Source organism: Trachemys scripta, chromosome 3 (genome assembly GCF_013100865.1).
Source record: "Trachemys scripta elegans isolate TJP31775 chromosome 3, CAS_Tse_1.0, whole genome shotgun sequence".
Classification (NCBI taxonomy): Eukaryota; Metazoa; Chordata; order Testudines; family Emydidae; genus Trachemys; species Trachemys scripta.
In genome coordinates this window covers 164,027,475-164,051,123 of record NC_048300.1, presented here as the reverse complement: position 1 = coordinate 164,051,123, position 23,649 = coordinate 164,027,475, and the positions used below count along the sequence as shown (strand labels likewise).

Below are 23,649 nucleotides of genomic sequence, written 5' to 3'. Positions count from 1 at the left end.
TGCGTTGTCCTTGGATATTAGCTCAGGGTTTATCAGCCTATTACATTTTAAAAATAGCATATCTGACCTCCGAACACCTTGTTTATGAACATTTGAACTTTGTGGCTGAGCATTAGAGCATTGTTACCCAGCAATACACTTCTCAGTGTTTAAATTAACATATCCTGATTTCCTGTTGTTGCAGCTACTTTGTTTTATAGTAATTTGCCAAGTTTTATACTCTGCCATTGGTGTGAGTGGAAGAAAAGGACACAGACACTCTAATTTGGTTAATGTGGAGCCTGCAACTTTATTTAAAACTATTACCTAGCTGAGCTGGAGTAGCTAACCAGCAGGGATTTTTCTTCTCAACTGTCACCAGGAAGGTGATTGTAAAGGCCATGCCCCCTCTGTATCCTCAGGCCTCCCATGAGTCCCTGACTAGAAGCTTGAGTCCCAAACTGCTCCCTTCCTCCATGCTGAGGTGGGAGACATGAGATGAGGGAAGCCACAGGCTGTCTACAAGCTGCATGCTTCTTTTGGTGGCATGTATGTAGTGTACAAACTCATATAGCCCTAGCATGGGTATAAATAGCAGTGTAGGGGCTTAGTTGAGTAGCATAAAGACATGCCTGAAAGGGGTGGGTATGCATGCAAATAAATACTCTACAGCACTCTACTTTCCCAAGCAGTGCCTCCCTGTCTACACTGATATTTTTAGCAAAGGAGTGTCCCGCTGCCTCCACGCGGCCAGAGCCTTTCCTTGCTGCATCCCCACTGCTGGAGCCTTTCCTTGCTGCAGTGAAAGGCTCTGGCAGCAGGACACCGCTGAAGGCTTTCCCCACTAACTCCCCTTTGCGGGAGCCTTTCACTGACACATGTAGCGACACACCACATTGTGGAAGCTGCCTGCTTTCCACTGTGGTGGATAGCTACACGTACCATACATGCTGCCACAAAGGCAACCCCCTTATCAGCAATGCTATGCTCAGGAGCAATGCCCTAAAGCCCAGTGGGTTACAAGAACCACATGTGGGGCCGGATTTTCCAAGGATCTCAGCTCCCATTTAGGCATCTAAATAAGGACATCACCTGGCAGAACTCCAGCACCTCAGCTTTCACCCGATGTGCTGGGCACTTCTGAAAATCTGGCCACTTATTTAGGAGCCTAAATGCACCTGAGCAATCTTGAAATTCCAGCCCCAAGTAAAGGCTGAGTCCTTTTGAAAATTGTGGCCAGAAACACTAATATGACATCCGTCACCCAGTGTAGGATCCGTGCTCATCACAAACACCCTCACATGTGAGCTAGGGAAGAAGGGTTATCCCCATTTCACACAGAGGGAAATGAGGCACAGAGAGATTAAGGGAGAGATTTTAAAGGCACAAATGGAAGTTAGACACCCAACTCCCATTGATTTCCAATGGTGCCTATTCCCTTTTGTGCCTCTGAAAATCTCCCCCAAGAGGCTTGCCCAAGGTCAAACAGGAAGTTAGTAGTAAAGCTAACAATCTCTAGAAACCCAGCTCTATGCCTTAGTCACAGACCATCCTTCCTCCCTACGCAAAACATTTCACAATTCAAAACAAAACAAAATTAGATTTAAAAAAAATCTAGGTTTTTTTTTTTTACAAAAGATAATTAGGAAGTACTATATCAGAATTGCTAATGGAAAACTAGTTGAAACTTAAAGTTAACAGACATACAACTCAGAGGATGCAATTGCCATGGACTGTAGAAGGTACTGTGTATAATCATGTTGTTATCCCTTTAGACGGTGTTCCCATGACCTCTGAGCCATCAGATTTGTGATACAATTTATGTATTGACAGACAAACTTGGAAATAATTCTTTCTAGCAAGCAGGATCCTCTTCTCTTTAAAAGCTGTCCAAGCTCACAAGCCTGAAGTGAGATTAACTTGCTGCTATACTATCACTTGTGCGGCTGGACTGCTGCATGCTCTGTTTTATAATGAGTCAGTGGCTTCGCTCCTCTCCCTCTCCCTCATCTTACATGGTATTGAAATAGAACAGGGGAAACTGAGAGGGGACGCAGTGGCTCTTCCCAGTTGCCTATATAAACATCTCCACTTGAACTCCATGTGGCTGGATCTTTGCAATCACGGAGGGGATTTGGAGGGGGTATATAGTGAAGGGTAGAGCAAGGAAGCAGGCTCTCTGCCTGCCATGTTCAGCATATTTCTATGGTAGTTAATGCTGCTCAAACCAACGCAGCACTGTTTCTCCAACTGCAGCTCCTACTTCTATCAGAAAGGCAGACTGACTAATTCTGGGGAAAGGACTTTATAGAACACCATTCCTGGTGGAAGGCTTTGAGCACAAGCAAAAGCATGGAGAAAAGCTGTAGCAGTTGCTAGATAACATATTCTTGCTGGATATTATTGTCTTCAACTTGCCACAAAAAGTTCTGCAGAGGTGTAGGAACTGCACTGTGGGTTAGAATACTGCCCAAGTAAATGAGGCTTGGAAAAGCTGCTGCACCATTTCAAAGCTTCCAGCTGCCTTCTTGCTCTCTCAGTCTCCCTTTTCATGCATGCTCAGTCCTCCCTTGCCCTTTTCCTTCTCAGCTATCTCTTGCACTGTAGCTATTAGTGGCCACAACTAAGCATAAGTACTTTACATAGCCTCCTTTCCCAGTGTCAAACAACTTAAAAATAACTTGGCCAGATTCTGTTCTCGGATAGATCAATAAAAATTCAGGGTAAGTGCACTTAAGCCAACAGCGTCCTGCTGGATTGCCACTGGTGTAAATGAGAACAGAATCCGGTGCAACCTCTTTACAGGGGTATGCTACCATAGGGGCTGATCCAAAATCTATTGAAGTCAATGGAAAGCCATCCATTGACTTCAGTGGGCTTTGGATCAGGTCCTTAGCACTAGAATGAGCCTTCAGACTTAGGCCTTGGCTACACTTGCAGCTGTACAGTGCTGTGAGGTAAACCTGTCTTCGTACAGCTGAGTAGGGAAAGCGCTGCAGTCTGTCCACACTGACAGCTGCCAGCGCCGTGGCGTGGCCACACTTGCAACATTTGCAGCTGTGTTGGGAGCGGTGCTTTATGGGCAGATATCCCAGCATTCATGTGGCTGCAACGTGCTTTTCAAAATGGGGTGGAGTGTGACAGGGAGCGTGGGGGGAGAGAGAGTGCTTCTTGGAGCGTGTCAGCACTCTATTTTGCAAGTTCCGAACTCCCGGCCCCCTGCTCATTTGTTTCACTCACTCAAAGCAAACAGCAAACTGTTTGCTTTTTCTCTGTGGTACGAGCTTTGAAATCGGCACTTCCGCATTCCTGCAGCCGGTCACAACAATGGAGTGGATTGGCCACTTGACAAGGTGATCAGTACAGCGCTGCAGGTTGATTCCTGGTACACGCTCACAGGGGAGAGTAGTAGCCACTCCGCTGTATCTCTTATGCTTCTCAGGGAGGTGGAGTACCTGCAGCGGTGTACCCAGGGAGATACAGCGCTGTACGTGCCCTGCCAGTGTAGCCGTTCAGTGAGTTACAGTGCTGTGGGCAGCTTTACAGCGCTGTAACTCGCAAGTGTAGCCAAGGCCTTAGCTCTGAATGTGGGCTAGCATGTAGCTGCACTGCCCCAAGAGGAATACCGGGAATGAATTCCAACTCATAGAGAGAGAGAGAATTCCTCTCCAGGCTCCCCTTTTGCATCAATATGGGGTAAGGAGAGAGGAGTAGTTTATTTCAGACTTTATGAGCTAGCATACTCCTCCCTGCACATCTGGTCAACTGGTCTATTCAGTACACACTCTCTGCCCATCTCCACCCACTCACAACCCATTTGCTCCTGGTCGGGGGAGCAATACTGGGTATGCAGCCCGTACTCTCCCCGATGACTAGAGCCTTCTTCTCCCATATAACTCTGCGTAGGACCAGGCACAATCTCAGTGTTATTTTCCATAAACAACAATTGTCAGATAGCAAATTCATAGGGAGAGGAATTTAATTTTCAAATTTCTAATTGCAGAAGTGCAGGAAATAAAAATTACATCTGGAAAAAACGTCTAGGTTGTTTGCCTCAAATTTTGGTTTGTAATAATACACTTAAGCTACAAAACCTTCTAGAAAGGTTTCCACTTTTAAAAAATTCCAATGTACAGAGAGATTTTGGAAAAGCAAATATACATCATCTGCAGGGTTTGCAATCCAAATATTGCAGAATTGGGCTAGGGCCTGAGAATCTGAAATTGACTCCAAACAGACCACAAACAGAATTGAAATTGACTAGTCTATATTCATTGTGCAAACTGAAAGGCAAAAAACGTAAAAGTAATAAAAGAGCATAAACAATGAAAAGTACATTTGATTTCTAAATTCTTCTGTGTGGAATAGTCTGTGGTGTTATTTGTAATACACATACGGAAGTTCTATTTTCTAAACAAACAAAAACCCTGTTATTTCTCAATATGTCCTACACTTATTGTCATTTAAATTGTGTTTGTGTTTGGAAAGTATTTTAACTGAATTGTTTGTTTTTCTCCAATGAGCCAGCTAGACCAGTTGTCTAGCAAGCAGACTAAGATAGGGACTGCAGACTGATGCAGCAAAGGAAAAAGCATCAGCATGCAATAAATACCATGAAATATATATCTGCAATTGCACATTATTGATATTATTACTGCAGGCATTATTTGAACCCCAGTCACTGTGTATAGAGAGAAATGGATAACAGAGGAAAGTACTTTTAATTCTGGAACAAGTTGTCAATCTAAAACCTTTTTCCTTGAAAACACTTAAAATGGCTTACAAGCGAGTATTCCCATTTCAGTGGCACTACTCATATGAGTAAAGTTACATGCACACATGTACATATGCACACATATTTGAAGATAGGTAGTAAGGTCCAGATCCTCAAAGGTATTTAAGTATCTTAATCCCATTGATTTAAATAGGATTATATGGGTCTAAGGGCCCATTCTTGTTTCCATTGAAGTCAGTGCTAACATTCCCACTGGTTAATTGTTATAAGTGGGGCTGGTAGTACTGGCTATTATTAAGATTTCCTGACACTGCTCATTATAAGACTCTGTTTTCAGTTGCTTATAACTTTGCCAACCTTTGACGTTTAGTCTGAAATGTTCCAGGCCAGCTGACTGCCTCAGAGGGCTATTTTGTTTGTTTGTGGTTCAGTTAAAACAATGCATCCATTTCCATCAAAGATGCTTAGGAAAATACATTGTTTTGAAAATGTTAAAAAATTCTGGTGACCTTTTCTTGGGAGTGCCTGACTTGAAATTTGGAAGGGGAGTTGCATTTGTGTCAGGGACATGCCAGCCCTGTGAAAATCCACCCAAATTTGGCCAAGTGAAAATTCACAGGTCACACACGTACTGTACAGATTTGCTAGAGTTTAACAGCAAAAATCTGTGATGAGTCTGTATGCACTGAGCATGCTCCAGATCAGGGCTGAGAGGGATTTTACATGCAATTGCAGTTTCAGGCTGCTGGGAGCCATGCAAAGTCCAGTTCTAGGTCCAGGCACCAGAACTGAGAGCAGGAAGCCTGTCTCTCCTATGTTTCATGATTAAGGCAGGCAGCTGAGTTCTGCCCTGGAGAACTGGATTCTATCCCTGCTTTGACACACAGTTCCGAAGTGATGCTTGTCAAGTCACTTAAACCAAAATTTTTCACAGCTAGTCACTAACTCATTTTCTGGGTGCCTGACTTGAGACCGTGGGGGTCTGATTTGTTGAAGAGTTGAGCACTCACAACTGCAGCTGAAGTCAAAGGCAGTTGTATTGAGCATTTAAAGTGCTATATAAAGCTAACTACCCTGAAAAAGCAGGTGCTTGCATCTCACGTTAGGCACCCAAATTTAGGGGATACTTTTGACATTAATCTCTCTCTGTCTTAGTTCCCCATATGTAAAATGGAGATAATAGTACCTCCTAACCACACAGGGGTGTTGTGAAAATAAAGTAATTAGTCTTTCCTATATTAGGTAGCACAATTCAGGCAAAATATGTTAGGACATTAGATGAAAGAGCAGTAACAAACTAATACAGTCAGGTTTTAGTTTTTTAATGGCAAATAAGCTAGTTCCTTAGTAGTAGGTTCAGATCATACTTTTGTGGTTGTCTTTGAGAAGCTAAGCCTTATTATTTAAAATCTTCACCAAGAAAGTGGGAATGAAAGGGGTGAGTAGTGCACAAGAGGAGGTAGACTGTTCCCTGCAGAATTAACAGTCCGGAGGAAGGATACAAAGGGAGTTATTTAGAAGCTTGGAGTGAGCTAAGGGAGGGAGTAGGGACAGGAAAAGAGGACAGCAGAGCTGAGAGTGGAAACAACTTTATGTAAAGACTTGAAGATTAAGACAAGAACATTCAGAAAGTGCTGGGAAGCTAGTGAAGGGGAATGACAGGGCTAGAATGGCAGGAGACAAAGCTATTCTAAGCAGTAGCATTTTGGATAGACTGGAGGGCAGAAATAGAGGGGAAGATGTGGCAGTAACCAAGGCAGACAAAGACCAAGATCTGAACAAATATTGGAGTGATACAGAGGGGGAGAAACTGAAAGTGAATTGATTTCTGAGATGTTGTAAAGAAAGAACCAGCAGGATATGGCACGGACAAGAGCCAGAGTTAATAGGGAGGAGAGAGGGGAATCAAATATGGCACCAACCATGTAAGCCTCACAATGGGAACGATAATGGAGATTTTGATAGTGATAGAAAGGGGAGTTTTCAGGGGAACGATCAGGACTTCTCTTTTCAGCATTTGGAGTTTTAGTTGTTAGCAGATGTGGGAGATAGTCATAGATATGAGACTGGGCAGAGGAAGAAGGGTCAGGGTAGCTAGCTAGATCTCAGAGCTGTTGGCTTATAGGTGGTAGCTAAGTCTATGAGGGTAGGTGATGTCACCCAGGGATGACATGTAAAGGAAAAGGGGGAAGGGTGGAAAGTTTCTGAATAAACTGTTAACTAACTTGCATCTATGCGGCCCAGGGATATATCCACTGTGCGTGTGTTGATGTACTATACAGCACAGCAATAACATAAAGCTCTGTAGAGATGAAAATACCCCCAAGAGCAGGAAAGCCTTATTTAAATATCATAATGCTGACTAGGGATTTAGCCTCTCGCTGAAATTAATGGGAGTAATGGGAGCTATGAGGCTAAATCCTCGAGTCAGCTTTGAAAATCTTAGCCCAGGGATTCTCAAACTTTTATATTGTTTATTGTTTTATATTGCAAACCTCTAAGTGCGACCCCTCTTATAAATTAAAAACCTCTTTTTTATATTTAACACTATTATAAATACTGGAGGCAAAGTGGTGTTTGTGGGTGGAGGCTGACAGCTTGTGACCCCCACGAAATAATCTCAGGACTCTCTGAGGGGTCACAATCCCCAGTTTGAGAACCCCTGTCTTAGCCTGAAACTCCCTCTGCTCAGTCCACCTGTCCCCCATCTCTGGAGCTGTATCGGGCATGGGAGCTGATACAATCTTAGGGGTGGACTTATCTCAGCATAGTCTTTATCACAAGTCATGGAATGACCTACGCCCCACTGCTGTGTGGAACTAGCTTTCCCAAGTGTAGTAGGGTTCATTCTCTTCCATCCTATGGGCCACTGCAGGGAAGCAGATTTCATCCTGGTGGACTCCATCACCTTTCCCCATCTAAGTGCCACATCAGAGCTGTGAGTAAGGGAGTGTTCACCTTCAGGCTACACAGCCCCTTTAAATTTCCTTCCCTGGTTGGCTGATAGCAGGATAGATCTCAACTAGAGCACAGCAGTAATTGCCAGCTATCAGTATTCTCTGTGCAGTGATTTCATACATCAGAGTGTATACAGCTCGCTGCTTTGGTTCTACAAACCCAATAATATCTTTAATAGAAAGCAAAGAAGAACTACTGTGCAGTGTCAGATTTACTGATGCGCTCAGGTGCTCTGCACCACTCAAGTGATGCAACACAGCCATAAACCTGGTTTAAGCCAGCTTTATGGCTGCTCTGCATTGCTTGAGTGGTACAAAGCAGCCAGAGCAAACCGGTGAATCTGGCCCTATATTTTTGTGGAAGTTCTTTCTGTAGACACCCTGAGCAAGAATTTCTGATGGTTTCATTTCATTGCTCTAGTATAAGATATTGACCAATCAGTTCCAACATTGCAGTACTTGGCAAAAAAGAAAGCAAAGTCATATATTTTATCTGCTATTTCCAGTTTTTTAAAAAATCCTGCCCTGCTAGGCACCTTTTATTTTGCTGCGTTGTAACAAACTGCTGCCTTACAAAAACTGCCTTGCAAGAGTAATGGGAAGCTACTTCATTAGCTCTCACTTTAATTTTGGCCCTATTTTATTTTTGGTGAGTGCTGCTACCTCACTGAAGCCTCATGGCTTCTGAACATGTATTATGAATATATCACAAAGCATAAAACATAAAACGAAACAGGGAAAATTACAATAAAGTCACATGTCCTGGGGCACAGGATCAACAAAAGGCTTGTGCACCATTTAAGTCTTGTTCTGAAGGTTTAATTGAGGCTGGTGCTCTGACCAGGGATTAACTGCAACCATGCTATGCAGATACTTCTAGTATGTCAACCAAGCTGCTTGCACCTCTTCACCCCATCCCCCAGGTCCTCCCCCCACTGCTCACACCCCTTCCTCCCCCCAGCCGCTCACTGCTCACGTGCGTCTCTTTGCCCCCTCCCCTGAGGCTGCCTGCTCATCACGAGCTCCTATTCTCTCCTTCCCCAAGGCCTCCATGTGGAAGGAGCGGAGACAGGAAGTGGCAGAGCGAGGACGGGGCCTTGGGGGGAAGAGGATGAGTGGGAGCAGGGCCTCGGGGTGCGCTCCAAAGGCGACAGGCTGGCTGTTTGGGGAGATTTTGCCTCCCTTGGCCTCTCATGCCCACCACCCATGAAAGTGTCCTCACTCATGTTGAGCTTCTTGCTGTCTTGCAGGTCACAAATCCAATGAGGCAAGATTTCATGTCTTTCATTTCTTCTGTGGTAGTATCTGCTGACAGTAAACAATAATCAGATGAGCAGAACAGGAAATATGCAGCAGTTCTGGTTTCTGATTGAGTTTAATCTTCTGTGTAATTTAGCCATGTAGGAAGCAGAATGCGTGTTAGTTGTAACTACATTTTCCCAAGTTAGTTGGTACATCTCAAACATGTCACTCATTGCTGCGGCGACAAAATGGCTGTAAACAGAGGGGATGAATGTCACATCAGCACAAAAAAATGTAGGTTTATTTGCTTTAAAATAAAAAAAAAACACAAACAAAAGGCCAAGAATTGGACAGTCCAAAGCATCTAGTCAAAAATCAGACTAGACACCACATTTCTATCAATTCCTTCCATCAGTAGGAATGAGCAGAGGACGGGAGAAGGGGCGGTTGGGGAAGAGTTGGCACGAGGGTGGGGCTACGGGAGAAGGGGTGGTATGAGGGCAGGGCATCAGGGGGATGGGCAGCATGGAGGTGGGATGTAGGGGGAAGGGGCTGCACAAGTGCAGGGGCACAGGGGAAGGGGCAGCATGAGGGGGCAGGGGCTACAGTTCCCATGTTTAGGGAGTTTCCATCACTCCTGACTTATGAATGAGGTTGTCTGCATTAGGAAGGGTTTTTGCTGCTGGACAGTATTGTCACACAAAGTCACCAATAGGCCCTTTTGCTGTAAAGAGTGGTTGTCCAGCAAAACAAAGAACACGCACAGATTCATTGAGAGAATCGCAGTGTGTCCTCTCTGTCATCAAAACCCTGGTGAAAGCTCCTGATATTGACTGTTTATCCCGAAGCTCACTTTCTTCTTTAAGCTTTGTGTGTTGCTTGCTTTCAACATGCTCCTTTATTCTGTCAGCGCGAGCACTGACCTCAATGCTGCAGTACTTCCCGTGCAATGCTGCCTCTTCACTCCCGTCTTTACTTTTCTTGAAAATTTCTAAGCATGGATTTTCTTGTTGATATTCAGGCATAGCTTTGCATATTTGCCACATGATTACCTTTTTACCTTATCTAGCTGTAACCCCCAAGGAGTTTACCTAGGTTCCTGGGGCTCACTGTGCTGGTAGCTCAAGGAGAGGCCTACTGTCCCTGGTGCGGGAGGCAAGGGCAGACTCAGTCTGCTCAGCAACCCAGAGAGAGAGAGGAGAGGCACTATGTGGAAAATAGGGGCCTCTGTTGATTTGGAGAAGGATAGCAGACGTACCTGCTCATAGGAAGGGGTAGAGTCAAAGGACTGACAAGAGAAACCCTGGGAAGAAGAGCTAGCCTGACTAATAGGGACTGAGATGCCCTCCCCTATGATCCCTGGATGGGGGAGAAGCCATTTTGGCGGTGTCTGGAGCCAGCCACAGAAAGAGCAGGGATCCAGAAGAACCCAGGTCTGTGGGGATCCAGAAGAACTCAGGTCTGTACATTCAAATCTGTGAGGAATTGGCACTAAAGGAGGTAATCTGGTGGATAGGGAACATTGCATATCTTTATCGGGGAGGATTGATTGTTTAAATTCAGCACGACACTAAACGGACAAAAAGAAATAGGTGGGCCCTGTATCCTTGTAAGCCAATCATAGCGCAATATTAAAATTTGCTTTTCAGATCTTCCATGCATGTTTGTTCTGTGTTTTATACTGTAGAACTGCTTCAGTCTCAGAGCTGTAGGACACAACAGTTGTGTAAAACTTTAGTGTTTAACAAAAATAAGTACCCAGAAAATACTGTGTGGATTGATAAATGGGTGTAAATCAGTAAAAACTGACCTCCTTTAATTAAAATAAAACTGTTTATCTGTGAAAATCAGTAAAAACTGAAATGCGTAACACTAAGAATTCAACATCCTTTAGAAGAGCAAATGATGATTGGGCATCTTCCTAAAAGATATGCCCTAGATCAACCATAAATTATGGGTCTTGATGCAAGAATTACTGGGTAAATTTTATAGCCTGTGTTACACAGGATATCAAGATTGGCGATAATTCACTTCTAGCCTTAAAATCTATGAATCAATAACAAAGTAATTAACTGAAATCTTAGAGTATGCCCTACATCAGTGGTTCTCAAACTTTTCTACTGGTGAACTCTTTCACATAGCAAGCCTCTGAGTGTGACCCCCCGTGTTATAAATTAAAACCACTTTTAAATATATTTAACAACATTATAAATGCTGGAGGCAAAGTGGGGTTTGGGGTGGAGGCTAACAGCTCATGACCCCTGCCCCCTGTAATTAAATTAAAAGTAAAAGACAGGAGAAGTTTTTCCTGATCTCGCTGCAAGATAACTTGTATCTAGTCAGGATGTGTGAAACTTTTCCCAATATCACAGATATGTGTCATGCTATTAGCAACCTTTGCAACAAGAGTGAGACAATTAACAGTAATGAATTATGTGCAACCTCTCATGTATCAGGCTGAAATTTTGATTCACACTGTCTTGCCAAGTCATTGAAAATAATGGGTTCATGTTAAATGACAGTTCCTTGGGCATTCTGGGAGTTGTGGCTCCTAAGGGATTAATTATCTCTTGTGCTACTTTGAGCACTATTACTTGATTTCTATGGCGACTCTGCTGATACTCAACATGTAGTTCACATTTAATCCTGAGACTAAAATGTTCTTGCAGGGGAATCTTAATTTGTGAGCCCATTGCATGCTCTGCAGGCTAAGGAAGCAAAACAGCTTTGATATTGCCCTTTTAGTATTGCTCCTACAAGGGGAAAGTCTCATAAAAAAGAGTTCACAGCAATGTACCTCACTGGATTGTTTTTCATTTGTCATAAGAAAGCTTACTTCCATGAGCTAAGTTGTCTTTGTGGTACAAGAAGAATTATATAGAAATAATAAATGCATTATTATTATTAGGGTTGTCAAGTGATTAAAAAAGAATTGTGATTAATTACATGATTAATTGTGCTGTTAATAATAGACTATCAGTTTTTAAAATATTTTTGGATGTTTTCTACATTTTCAAATATATTAATTTCAATTACAACACAGAATACAAAGTGTTCAGTGCTCACTATATTTATTTTTGATTACAAATATTGCACTGTAAAAAAGAAACAGTATTTTTCAATTCACCTAATACAAGTACTGTAATGCAATCTCTTTATCATTAAAGTTTAACGTACAAATATAGAATTATGTACAAAAAACCTGCACTCAAAAGTAAAACAATGTAAAACTTTAGAGCCGACAAGTCCACTCAGTCCTACTTCTTGTTCAGTCAATAGCTCAGACCAACAAGTTTGTTTACATTTATGGGAGATAATGCTCTCTGCTTTGTGTTTACAATGTCACCTGAAAGTGAGAACAGGCATTTGCATGGCACTGTTGTAGCTGGCATCACAAGATATTAACGTGCCAGCTGTGGTAAAGATTCATACGTCCCTTCATGCTTTGCCCACTATTCCAGAGGACGATCCAAAGCAGTGCAGACTGACGCACGTTCATTTTCATCATCTGAGTCAGATGCCACCAGTAGAAGGTTAATTTTCTTTTTTGGTGGTTTGGGTCCAGTAGTTTCCGCATCAGGGTGTTGATCTTTTAAGACTTCTGAAAGCACGCTCCTCACCTCATCTCTCTCAGATTTTGGAAGGCACTTCAGATTCTTAAACCTTGGATCGAGTGCTGTAGCTATCTGTGATAAATGAAGGGGTGTGTGTGGGGGTGCTCTCTTTTATGGACACCCAACCAGCCAGTTAACTGTAAAATCCCTCTTGGTAGCTGTTATCTGCTTGCTTTACCTGTAAAGGGTTAAAAGTTCCCCAGCTAAAGAAAAGGAAGGGGGCACCTGACCAAAAGAACCAATGGGAAGGTAGAACTTTTTAAAATTGGGAAAGAAACTTTCCCTTTGTCTGTTGTTCTCTCTGGGCTGCAGGGACACAGAGCAGCAATGCTGTAAGCAGCTTTAAGCTAGGTATGATTACAGATTATCAATTCATACCTCGAACCTACTTATCTGAAGCCTCAGATATGTAAGTAAATTAGGGAATGTCTAGAAAGATGTGATGAGGATTATTTCTTTTATTTCTTATTGACTTGTGGACTCTCTGTGCTAACTCCAGATGCTTTTGTTTGCTTGTAACCTTTAAGCTGAATCCCCAAGAAAGTTATTTTGGGTGCTTCAGTTTTGGAATTGCTCTTTTAAAATCTAGCAAAAGCCTAAGTTCCAGATGTATTTTCTTTCTTTTGGTTTTAATAATATTTACCTTTTTTAAGAACAGGATTGGATTTTTGGTGTCTTAAGAGGTTTGTGCATGTTGTTTGATTAGCTGGTGACAACAGCTAATTTCCTTTGTTTTCTTTCTCAGCGCTTCTCTGGAAGGTGTGTGAAAGGGCTTGAGGGTACCCCACAGGAAGGAATTCCCAAGTGTTCCTTCCTGGGTTCCAAAAGGGGTTTTGCATTTGGGTGGCAGCACTGTTTACCAAGCCCAGGTCAGAGAGAAGCTGTAACCTTGGGAGTTTAATACAAGCCTGGAGTGCAAGTATTAATTTTTAAAATCCTTGCGGGCCCCCACTTTCTGCACTAGAAGTGCCAGAGTGGGGAATCAGCCTTGACACTATCTTTAGAAATTTCACATTGGTACCTTCCTTGCTTTTTCTGCAGTGAAAGAGTTTTTAAATGGAACAACATGTGCAGAGTAGTCATCCGAGACTGCCATAACATGAAATATGACAGAATGTGGGTATAAAACAGAGCAGGAGACATACAATTGTCCCCCAAGGAGTTCAGTTACAAATTTAATTTTTTTTTAATGAGCATCATCAGCATGGAAGCATGTCCTCTGGAATGGTGGCCAAAGCATGAAGGGGCATATGAATATTTAGCATACGTGGCACATAAATACCTTGCCATGCTGGCCACAACACCTTGCCAGGCGAACACCTGTTCTCACTTTCAGGTGATGTTGTAAATAAGAAGCGGGCAGTATTATCTCCTGTAAATGTAAACAAAATTGTTTGTCTTAGTGATTGGCTGAACAAGAAGTAGGACTAAGTAGACTTGTAGGCTCTAAAGTTTTACATTGTTTTGGTTTTGAGTGCAGTTATATAACAAAAAAATCTACATTTGTAAGTTGCACTTTCATGATAAAGAGATTGCACTACAGTACTTGTATGAGGTGAATTGAAAAATACTATTTCTTTTATCATTTTTATAGTGCAAATATTTGAAATAAAAATAATAATATAACGTGAGCACTGTACTCTGTATTCTGTGTTGTAATTGAAATCAATATATTTGAAAATGTATAAAAACATCCAAAATATTCAATACATTTCATTTGGTATTCTATTGTTTAACAATGTGATTAAAACTGCGATTAATTACGATTACTTTTTTTGAGTTATTTGTATGAGTTAACTGCGATTAATTGACAGCCCTAATTATTATTACTACTTAAGGCTTATTATTACTATTGAAAAGTTTATGAATGAAGATAATCTAAGAGAACAATGGTGTATGATAAAACCAAAGCTGGGTCTAGGGGCACCAATCCCAGAAGAAGACATTGAAGAAGCATTGAGCAACATGAAAAGGAAGAAAGCTCTTGGCCTCTATGGCATACCAGCAGAAGTACAGAAAGGAGAGATCACGAAGAAAGTTTTCCAGACTCTTTGAAAAGGTAGATTATTTATCCACTGTGTCACTGACTGCTAGTATCACTAGAGAGTGATTACAGTGTCTAGTGACTACTAAAAAAAATCCAAGTTTCTCTCCTCTTTTACAACAGCGTAAATCAAGAGTAGAATCTATTAAAGTAAATACAGTTACACTTGTATTAAACTGGTGTATGTCAGAAGATAATCTGGACCTCTCTCTCCTATCTTCTAAGCCCTACAAGCCCTGAAAAGTCATGGATGCTGGTTCAGCTACAGGCCAGTTTATTCTGGGGAAAGTTTGATTAAGTCTCAGAAGCTAAAACACCATATCAACCTCCCCTCAGGAACAACCAATAGGGAGTGGAGTGCGCTCTACAAACTCTGTGCTTCTCACATTGCTTGTGGTTCTTAGGAGCCCATGGGAATTATTCCAGCCCTAGAACTCATGTCCTTTACTGTCACAGCCAAGGGAAGCTCAGTGAAGTCAGGCCATGAGCTCTTTAAAATTCTTTTCTATCTCACTGCTATTCTATTCATTTGGGAAGAACCTTCCCCTCACACTGCAAGCTCCATAAATAGGAAGAGAGCTGCTATGAGGTATTCTGTGTCTACTGAACAATCTTCCCCCAGGAAAGTGGAAACATCCTCCTCAATAGAAGACCTTCCATTGGGCAGACGCACTGGTGCTTCCATTTCTGTTGATCTGGAGCTCAGGCTGGTTTGGACCCCAAGGGGTTTCAGTTTGACCACAGAGTCAATGATAGATTAGAGAAGCCTAATAAATCTGAAGTCATTTTGCTGACAGTTAATGATGCAGAAAGAAATTGAGCTGAATTTTTGCCCAGCCTGTAATTAAACTTGTGTCAGGACTGAGGTTTATCAGGAAAAATACAACAATGCCATTACTCATACAAGGATTTGCTTTTTGGGCACAACAAGGTGCTTATCTGTGCATGAAGCCTACTTGATCATATTCTCATAATAGTTTACTTACTAGAACATACAGACAAAACAATGATATGATGTACAGCTTTAATGACACACTTTTATCTTTAGGGCGTAAACTCATAAATAAGCCTCGTTATCTAGCCAAATGGCTGCCCTGTTTAATCTTTCATCATTTATTGCTGCTACTCTAAAGCAAATTACTTTGTACTAATTAGCATCATTATCAAGTTTCTATGGCAAAAATCTTGACTTGAGAAATGTGTAATAGTAGCCTTCTCTTTTCATTCTGTGTAAATGAATACACTTCCACCACTGCTTTGTAGACATGAAGATCACTGTAGGCAAAATTCACCCCTTCTGTACCTTCTAAATTGATTGTTTAGAGGATTTATGTAGGACTCAAGTGATGTTTAGGCCTTATGTTGGCCTTCGCAGTGGAGAGTAAGTCATCTTGTGCCATTTTTGTTGATAAATAAAAATCTATGAGCATCTAAACTGGTTCCCAACAGCTTCATAAAAATTGATGTCCTTTTAGACGAAGGGCCAAAGCAAAACAAGAAGGAGCATAAGTAAAGTATCTTTGAGAACATGATAAGCCCCATTTCCCTGTTGTGTTCTAGCAAACTGCAGGCACCCAGCAACTCAGAAAAATCAGGCCACTTATACAGGTGCTTGAAGTGTGAGTATTCACCTAAGTCTGAGTATTATGGCCTGAGTCTGCTCTGTAACATGCTGCATCTTCTCTGTCTCAGAAAATGGCAGCACCCTCTGCAAAGTGCCAAGTGCTAGAAGTTGAAATGATGTAGCATAGAGAAATTGTAACATTTACTAGCTCTCTACACCCCATCCTCCATCAAAATGACTAGCTGGTAAGACATCATAGGCAGAGCTGCTGCCACCTGATTTCTTCTGGCGTTCATCTCATTTATCAGTAGTTTATTTCATCACATTTTTGATTTCCTTTTGGTAACTTGGAAGCAAAGGCATGTCACCAGCAAGCATTCATACTATAAACATAAGTTAAATGATTTCAATATTAATGGCCCAGATTCTCAGCTGCAGCCAAGGAGCACGCACTGCACAGATGCTTTAAAATACTTCTGCAACCTCCATCCCAACTTGGGCCAGCCGTGTACCAGGTCAGCCCCCTGGCATAAATTACAGCATCCTAAGCACTGCTCCAATGACTACCAAGGGGGCTATGGAAGCTATGTGATACCAAGGCTAAGTGAAGTCCCTGCCAGGTCTCTTCTCCCCTGGCCATGCCCTTTACACTAGCCAGAGGGATGGGGCAGCATTGTAGCTATTGTGTCCTCTTTACACCATTAGAAGATTTCCCCACACTGCGGTGATTTTTGTTTTACTCTGCATGGATGACAGGCTGCAAATCATCTGGAGCGCAAAGCGCATCTGAGCCAATACAGCCTTCCTTGATTTGCATTTGTTTCCGTTTTGCTTTCTATTTTATCCAAAAAGCATGGCTACCAATTTTGTTTTTATTGTAAAGCCCAGATCCAAGAAAACCCTTTTAACAGAATCAAAGAAGTATTCATGTGGGAAAATATGGTAACTGAAAAGAAATGTAATTGGCGAAATTATCCATCAGTGCAACAGCATCCTCTCTTCAGTTTTTACAGTGTGATCATATTAGTGCATGTGAAAGCTGACTGGCTGCTTCGCTGCCTGCTTTTTGGTGATAAGTATTATCTATTATATTGCAGAGCCTGTGGTCAGAGCTTTGTATATTTTGTGGCTTTCTGAATATACTTTCTAAAGATCTTAACTTTGGCTTTTATCGTCTGCAGATAATTGTCACAGACAAACTAGCAGAAATGAAAGAACTGGAAACAACATCTGCAGCCAGGAGCACCAACAAACGAAAGCTCTGAGGTAACAATTGAATCATGCGAAAGTAGGACAGTCCTAGCAGGGAACAGCTACTGTTCATCTGTGCAATAAAACCCATGCAGTGTAAGTCACAATTGTAAAGTTAATGGAGTTTTAGTGAACTGCAGCTCCCCAGGGAGACTATCCAGCATATAAGAAGCCATGCCTGGCTTTCTTACTCTCTTCCTTCCTTATCCAGTAGGCTAGACTGTGACAGTCCTTCACATAAGCCTCCCTACCCCTCCTCTGTGGCCTATGCAAGGGGCTGTCACAATGCAGTCAGTGAGGTTAGGGGAGATTAGAGACTACTCTCGGTGTGACCCAGAAAGGGGGTAGGAAGACATAAAGACCCCAAAGGGATGGGGAAGAGCTGGGAGGAGTCAAGGCCGTGGTTCGTCGTCCTCTCCAAATAGCTTTCAATGAATGATTTGCACGGTGCAGTTCTAAGATATTCTGAGCCATTCACTAAGAAGCCAACGATGGGTATGAAATTCACAAAATAACAATATTACCTTTCCCTGGCTGCAAGGCCTCTGTATTCCCTACTTGTGAGTGAATGAGAAGGCTCTGGTGGGAGATCTTAAAGCTATTCACTGTGACTTCGCTGCTGGATTATTGCTGATTCCTGTGGATATGATTATTAATTGTTGAAAGTGGGGATGACAGAAGAGGTCTATTTTATGACTGTATTGTATGTATTGGGCTTACTCTGTACTCGAAGTCCCTAGTATGCCAGTAGCGTGCTTGGGGTACTGTGTCTCGGAGACATGTTCTGTAGGTGCTTCAGCAGCTAGGCCTTGTTGGCGCTAGCCCTCGGGGTCCCAATAACCACTCAGACACATGGCTGAGGGAAAGATTTTTACTAGGGCTGGCAGGAATGGAGAAAGGTTGCAAATACCCTAGATATAGAGACCTGAACAGATACAGTTCAAAGTGAGCAATAACGGATCCAGTTTGGGGCAGTCCAATAGAAAGTCAGGGCTCTTCAGGCCTGGTGCATGGATGGCCCTCTCCAGTCCAGTCTCTATTCAGGCAAATAAGTATTTGTGGGTTTCCAAGCAGGCTCACTTAGTGTCTCTCACTAGGTCCCCTCTCTAGGGTTTCCACCTTTGTAATGGCACAGGACCCCCCGGGACCACAGTCCTGCCCACCTCTTCCCCCAAATGCCCCGTCCTTGCTCCACCCTTTTGCACCAACACCCTGCCCCTGCTCCGCCTCTTCTCTCAAGGCCTCAACCCTGTTCCAACTCTTCTCCTGAGGCTCCACCCCCTTCTCCAGCTCTTCCCCCCAAGGCTCCACCCCTGCATGCCACATGCCACTGCAAGCCACATGAACAGCCTGGCATTTGAGGCAGCAGTGGCTGCTGTGTTATTTCCTTCCTTCCGCTTAGGGTTGCTACAGATAAAAAAAAACAGGACATCAGGGCCTGTCAAATGGCACCTGGACATACAAGTTGAAACCCAGATTGTCTAGGTGAAAACTGGACAGATGGCAACCCTACTCTGCACTGGTTTCTTCCTCAGTCACTGCTCCTCCCCCATAAGTCCCACACAGATCTGTATTCAGATGTGATGAGAAGCAGTTATAGCCTGTTCCACATGCAGCTCTGTCCACCATTCCTGGGACTTCTCCCCAGCTCCCTGCTGCCATCATATGCTTCCCATTCCCAGGCAGAGCCTACTTCTGCTTATCTGGTCTGAGGAAGTGCAATGGGGAGGGGACTGATGGGAGTTGTAGTCCCCTCTGTAGCAGATCCACCTCAATATTTAAAATTACCAAAGGGTGTCTAGAGAAAGGGATAGATGCTGCTTTAGATATATACTGTATATCTAAATAAAACACTTTCCCCCCCAGATGATAGCACTGAGAAGATGACACTGGTGGCTCTCAAAACCTTCATTTGATTAAAACAAAATTTGATCAGAGATTATATATCAGTTCCACTATGTCTTTCAAGATCCTGGGAAAAGACGTCACCAAACATCAGCAAACCCGTATTGCTTAGAAATTACACAAGATCAGTAATTAGCCAGTAACTGTGCAATGATGTTTTCCTTTTCTTGGGCAATACTAATGTTGGAGTTTAGTACACAATGTTTTGCATAGGTAAGCCAATGCTATCTAGAAGGCCTCTTCATACTATAATGTATGCTGTTTGCCATGCCAGACTGCTGATCACTTCTTTAACTTTTCTAAATGTTATCAGAACATCTAACTTCTCTTCAGCTGTAGGGTCATGCTAAATTACCAATTTAGTACAGCTGCTATGATGTTGACAGTTGTAATTTGTTCCACTTGATTGGTTAGTAGGCCTATTGTTTGTTCAAAGTAGATTTTCAGGTTGTGAAATAGATTCTGTATTTGCTGAACACAATGTAATTTGTATTCATATTACAGCTTCAGAGACTTCCTTGGGGACAAGACTAATTGAAGTTGCTTGATTTTTGTTACCAATTCACAGTCTTTTCAAATTCTATTTCTTTTCATCTCAAAACACCTAAGCTCCTGCTGTATTAACAGACCTACTCAGGTGTAACATTTTCGCCTGGTTTGGTGACCTGACCTCATCTCTTCTCTTCTGCCAACTAACATCTGATTACCACCTCATAAATTGTGTGAGAATTTGTTTTTTCCTTCTAAAAATTATTATTTTGAAACTAATCCACAAATTTAGAGTCGGATTATCATGTCCTAATAAATTGAATAGCATCTTACACCATTGGCTTCAGTTGGACTTCTTATAAAGTAAGGTATTAATCATTGTAAGAGAATGAACCAGAATCTGTCTCTTAATCATATAATATTAATTTCAAGGGCTAAAATTTCAAAAGTGCTTGGGCAAGTGACTTTGCTTGAGCATTGTGTAAAAACTGCAAATGCAATTCTCCCTAGGAAAAAAATGGATTTATTGTTAGTTGTGATAATCACGGAGTAGGTTATGAATAGAATAATATATGTGCATCATCTTTAATGGCACTTGTTAAAAGGAGACAACGGGTACAGTTGGAAATTTTCACAGAAGCATATTCTGCATAGTATAAAAGGCCCAGATATAATAAGAATGCTGAGTCTAATTCTAGGAAAACAAAACCAAACAAAAATGCATCCGATGGATTACTGTGGGGGTTTACTAACTTGTTTGATTTTAGCAATATTTTACACTCCCATGTCTTAGATACCCCCAAAAAACAAACAAAAAAACTGATATACTCATCCTCCCATAAAGCTGGTGTTTTTTGTTTTAACAATTTTTTTGTTTTGTTGAAAAATGCCAATACATCAAAACCCAAACTGTTTGTGAAACTGGATCAGGTTCAGCAGATTTCCTGACTCAATATATTTAGAACAAAACATTGTCAAAAGACTTCATTTGAACATTTTCTGTTGAAAACGTGGGGTTTTTTTTTTGTTTTGTTTTTTTTCCTGGTTGAAGTGACTTTTCAGTTAGAAATTTAAGTTAAGTAGATTGAAAAAAGTTTAAAATGTCAAAATTGCAACAAAATGATTCAAAATCATCAAATGAAATGTTTCAGTTGACACAAAATGAACAATAGAATACCATTTTTGGTTCACAAATATTTTCACAATTTCTGTTCTTCATCCAACATGGGAAAAAATTTTGAACTCTCAAGATAGTCACAGGATGGGAAAATTATTTCCTGCCCATCTCTCATCCCCCCACTACTAGGTCCTTTTCTATTTCCTTCTGGACATGACTACAGCTTGTACTGCAGTTCAGGTGAAGTATTACTCATTATGTTAGATTTCACTCTGCATTCATAGCAGAATGAAATTCCTCCTTATTTCAGAGTGACTAGCTTAGTCATACAAAACCCTCTTCCTAGCTAATATCTCTATTCCAATTCATGTGTTGGGTTCCTCCTATGGCTTTTCCATCAACACACAGCGATGATCAGACACTTCACTTATCACCACTGTACCTCTTCTGTCTGGCATTTAAATGCTTTATTTTAAAAAATGAATGTATGAGGATTAATATTTCATTACTTATTTGGTAGGAAGAAGGGGACTGAAGGTATAAAGACCGTATAGATTGATATAAATGCAGGATCCTCTGGTTCACCAAGTTCACTTAAAACAGTTGGGGATGACCACTGGAGAATTTCCCCTGTGTAGGGGCAATTTATGATGCAGTAAAGCTCACTCCAAGCATAAAGGGGAGGAGAGGACATATTGGGAGTCGGAGAAGGAAGGGTTATAGCGGAGTCAGACTTCACTGGGCCTAATCCTCCACTAGTGCAGTTTCCTCAACTGGCAGAAATTGGTATAGCCCCTACTTCTGCTCTAAATTTTGTTAGAGGATATGGGGACTGCAACTGGGCCTGTGGCTTCCTCATCTCCATTACATTTAAGAAATAGTGAAGTTGGAAGCTATAGAGATTTGGGCTCAAACAAGTATAAAGGAATTGGAAGTCTGGAGAGAAAATTCACCTGACATACTGCAGATGCATAAATTGGACACTTTTTTAATTTTTAAAAGAGATTTCTTTTGGACACAGCTAATGAAATTACCTAGTGCATGATTTTATTTTAAAAATTAAGCTCAGAAGCCAATGGACAGTTTTTCTAATGTTTCACATACTGAAATATTTAGAGCAGTGGTGGGCAACCTGCGGCTCTGTGCTCTGGCCCGCTGTTCCTGCTGGGCAGCACAGGTGGTGTGGCTGGCTCCGGCCGGGGGGATGGGTCCCCAGGGGCAGTCAGGGGAAAGGGAGCAGGGGAGGTTGGATAGGCGTGGGAATCCCGGAGGGGGCTGTCAGGGGGCGGGGGTGTGGATAGGGGTCAGGGCAGTCAGGGGACATGGAGCAGGGCGGTTAGAGGTGGGGGTCCCGGGAGGGGGCAGTCAGGGGACAAGGAGCAGGGGGGATTGGATGGGTCAGGGGTTCTGAGGGGGGCAGTCAGAGGGCAGGAAGTGGGAGGGGGCGGAGGCCAGGCTGACTGGGGAGGCACAGCCTTCCCTTCCCGGCCCTCCATACAGTTTCGCAATGCCAATGTGGTCATTGGACCAAAAAGTTTGCCCACCCCTGTTCTAGAGCCAGGCATAGCTAAAGGAGGCACTTAGCAAATTTATCTACACATTGCTGACAATTTACCTCAATTCTCAGCTGCAGGAATGAAGCTAACGCATCTGAATCCTGATTTTTTCCCTAAGCAGAGACAGACATTTGTGCTGAATCATGAAATAATTTTTGATGCAGAAAAACATGAATATTTGGAAATTAATGTTTCCAAAGTGCTATATGGTAAACAGTTAATTCTCATTATCCCCCTGAAGAGGCAGGCCAGTATGTCTTATTGTCCTTATAGATGGTAAGGCCTTGGCCATGGTTGGCCATGTCTAATGGCCAGGAGGTGAAGGTGGCCTAATGGGTGGAACAGGAGGCACCAAGCACAATGGCCAAAGCCCAAATCAGGAGCAGAGTTACTAAGCCCAGGGAGTGAGCAAGAGTTGGGGGCCAGGAACCAGGGCCCAATGCCAGGGTTAGAAGCCAGATACCAAGTGTGAATACCGGGGAATGAACCAGAGCTAGGAAACAGGAACCAGCATAGGCGCCGACTCCGTGGGTGCTCCGGGGCAAAATTAGTGGGTGCTCTGCACCCACCGGCAGCCAAGCTCCCCTCCTCCCCCACCCCACCTCCTCCTTCTGCCCCCCTGAGTGCGCCGTGTCCCTGCTCCTCCATCTACCTCCCAGGGCTTCCTGCCCGGCTGCCACCAAACAGCTCTTTGGCAGCGTTAGCATGCTCCGGAAGGGAGGGGGAGGAGCGGGAACATGGCACGCTCAGGGGAGGAGGCAGGGAAGAGGCGGGGCCAGGGCGGGGATTTGTTGAAGGAGTTGGAATAGGGGCAGGGAGGGGGTGGAGTTGGGGCGGGGACTTTGGGGAAGGGGTTGGAATGGGGGCGGGGTGGGAAGAGGTGGGGCAGGGGTGGGGCCTCATGGAAGGGATGGAGTGGGGGCGGGGCTGGGGCAGAGGGAGGTCAAGCACCCAAGGGAAAGAGGGGAAGTCGGTGCCTATGGGAGCCAGGGACAGACGCCAAATACCAAGTGTGACATTTTGGGGATCACTCAGACCAGTAAGGGGTTCTGTTACCACCTGCCTTGTAACTTTGGGAGCCTTAATGCTGTGCTGCTGTGGCCCAGAGCTCTGACACCAATAGCAGCCTACAAGTGTAAAGGTCACACCCCCACTTTCACCCTCCTAAGTTCTCTTTGCAGGGTGACCAACAGCCC

At 43.0% G+C, this 23,649-nt stretch overlaps 1 protein-coding gene across 3 annotated transcripts in view; it reads left to right on the top strand.

The window, feature by feature from the left end:
• Positions 1-23,649, top strand: part of MYOM2 (myomesin 2) — a 188,017-nt gene that overhangs the window by 132,367 nt on the left and 32,001 nt on the right. The window contains exons 39-40 of one of the 3 annotated variants that reach the window (XM_034766372.1): positions 17,317-17,401; positions 19,796-20,112. In XM_034766372.1, the coding sequence (XP_034622263.1) occupies positions 17,317-17,400 (84 nt within the window). In that variant the 3' untranslated portion in view covers position 17,401; positions 19,796-20,112. Of the gene's footprint in view, positions 1-17,316; positions 17,402-19,252; positions 20,113-23,649 lie in introns of those variants that run through there. The other 2 variants (XM_034766370.1, XM_034766371.1) reach the window with 2 other exon arrangements.